This window comes from Mus pahari, chromosome 3 (genome assembly GCF_900095145.1).
Source record: "Mus pahari chromosome 3, PAHARI_EIJ_v1.1, whole genome shotgun sequence".
Lineage (NCBI taxonomy): Eukaryota > Metazoa > Chordata > Mammalia > Rodentia > Muridae > Mus > Mus pahari.
This window is the reverse complement of record NC_034592.1, coordinates 8,183,170-8,185,663: the sequence shown is the minus strand read 5'-3', so window position 1 is coordinate 8,185,663 and position 2,494 is coordinate 8,183,170. Positions and strand designations below refer to the sequence as shown.

The 2,494-nt window shown below is 40.3% G+C and overlaps 1 protein-coding gene across 15 annotated transcripts in view; it reads right to left on the bottom strand.

Moving 5' to 3' along the window:
- Nucleotides 1-2,494, bottom strand: part of Kiaa1217 (KIAA1217 ortholog) — a 441,371-nt gene that overhangs the window by 92,727 nt on the left and 346,150 nt on the right. For all 15 annotated transcript variants that reach the window (XM_029536056.1, XM_029536058.1, XM_029536055.1 and 12 more), the window contains one exon: nucleotides 1,846-1,939. In XM_029536056.1, the coding sequence (XP_029391916.1) occupies nucleotides 1,846-1,939 (94 nt within the window). The remainder of the gene's footprint in view (nucleotides 1-1,845; nucleotides 1,940-2,494) is intronic.

Genomic DNA, 2,494 nt, shown 5'->3' with positions numbered 1-2,494 from the left:
AAAAAAAAAAAAAAAAAAAAAAAAAAAAAAAAAAAAAGAGAAAAAAAAAAAAAAAAAAAAAAAAAAAAAGAGTTAAAACAGGTATCCTCATACACAGGGCTCCTGGAAACAATGGTGGAGTGCCTGTCTGGAGAAGGACACTGCAGAACAGAAACAACTCCAAGCATGGCAGAACTGCAGGCAGAAGGAAAGCTGGGGCATTAAAACTAAAGATATTCAAGGGGCAAAGACTTACATATATTCCCCAGAAAGAGCACAGCAGAGTTGATTAAGAGCGGATCTCATAATGCCCACCTAAGCGCCATTAACAGCATGGCCCACTTCGTATGGCTCTGGCTTGCATTTAAAGTGTAACTGGCTAAAAACAAATCTCAAAATTCTAGATTTTTCTTAGGTAGCACTGCAGTTTTTTGGTTGCACTCATACTATTTTATATGTAGGGTAGGAGGCAGGAGTGGCTGAGAACATAATAGGCTTTTCCCTCCAAAACGGTGGACTCTGGTTCCACTGTGTCTTGACTTCATTGCAATTCAGAATTTCTCAGAAATTCAGTTAGAGCCCTCAGTTGAATCTCCTGAGCCTTGTCTTGGTTTTAATCTCACATTCCCCATGTGGAAGGTAGAGCTGCAGGCCTCCATAGATTCTGCATCCTAATGCCCTGCACCTATGACGTCAGGCTGCTGTCCAGCCTATATGAAAGTAGGGGGATTTTCAGACGCTGGTAGGTAGGTTCACGTTAATTGCAAAGTGTCTTTAACAGTGGGCAATGGAAGATGAGAGATTTGACAATGGAAGCAAGGCCAGAGGGATATTTTACTTGCATTGAAGATAGGGTTGCAAATCAATATGGACAGACATACACAGAGTCTAGACATACATGGCTGCAAGCTCATGTTGTTTTATTACACTAAATTTGTCATCATTTGATACAGCAGCAAAAAGAAATGCATGAACAACATGAGGGAGCAAAGAGCAACTCACTCACTGGAAATCCAACAGGAAATGATGCCTAGATCTCACTGACAGTAAAAAGTATGTCTTTAAAGTTGGAGTCCAGTGTCTTGTAGGTGTGTTTGTGTGCATGCTTGTAGATGTACTGGGGAAGGGATGTACTTTGAAAAACTGATTTCCTTTTTATCCCCACCTTTGTTTTAGCTTCACATCCACTCCCAGTAGACAGGCCCGAATTCTAGCTTCAAATTCTTAAATAGTTTTCTGAAAGTTTTTTCTTCGAAACATCCCTGAGTATTATAAATATTTGGGAAATCTCATGAGATGGCCTAAATCTAGAGAGTTCAGCTCTCAAATCATGTAGATATTTATATTCCGCTCTCAACATGGTTCAGAGATTTGGTAATATTAATATTAAGAGCAAACAAGCCCGAGTTAGCAAGTGAGCAGCAGGACAAGGGTGTTGGCTGCTCTGAGAACAAGAACTGCTTTCCACATAACTCACGCACTTGTTGTTTGTTTGTCCTCTTTTTACCGAGTGAAAATATTGCAGCAGGTACTCTAGGTAAGCTAGTGCATTACAGAGCAAGGATAGAGAAGACCTTCGGGATATCTTTGATATCTTTGAAATGAAGATTTATCTCAATTCTGTGCTTGGGGTTGAGCCTACAGAACAGCCAAAAGGGCTCTTGCTAGCATTTGGGAGGCACTACTAAACTACACAAGCAAAGGGATAGAAATGAAAAATAAGATCCCTGCTTAGTTTTACCAGTGAATGAATAGTTAAGTTACCAGGTGAGATGAGCAGCGTGAACCTGGGAACCATGGTAGTCGGGTGTGAGGCGAGAAAGTGAGAGCTGAGGATACAGTCAGAACCAGAATAGTGGTACTCACCCTCAAGTCTCCGTTCACAGCTTTCGTCATGTGGTTAAACGCATGTGAAGGATCCTTGTTGTAGACTTTGAGAAGGGATCTGTCTTGGATATTCCTGGAATCAAATACATCCATCACTATGGCAGATGGAAGGCGTCTGACTCTGGTCATTTCCTCTCCCTGTCCTTAAGCAATCAGGCAAAAGACACTCTGCCATTGTCTACCACGAACCAGACAAAAAGTCTTTTCACCATAACATGGGCAAAGATAAATAAGAAAAAGAAGAAGAAAAACGATTCTGGTTTTTCTTCCCTTTACTTGTTCCTAGGGAACATGTTATTCTTGCACCATTAATGTCCACCCAGAGCTATCAGGTAGCAAGGACTTGCTTCCAAGCTTCAGAGTACAGGAAAGGAAGACTCTAAAGCAGCAAAACTCCAGTCTCCAATCCCTTCAAGAGGCTTGGTTAATATTTAAATATTTACTTGTTTACTTTGTTTAAACATTCCTCTTTATCCAATGAGTGTACACATAAAAATGAGTTTTCTTTGCTATCAAACATGCTCAGCAAGGGAAACAAAATGGATACAAACTGTAGGAAAAAATATCAAAGAGACCTAGCCCAGTATGTTTAACAATGCATTCTTTTCCTCCCACAGTGAAAAAAAAA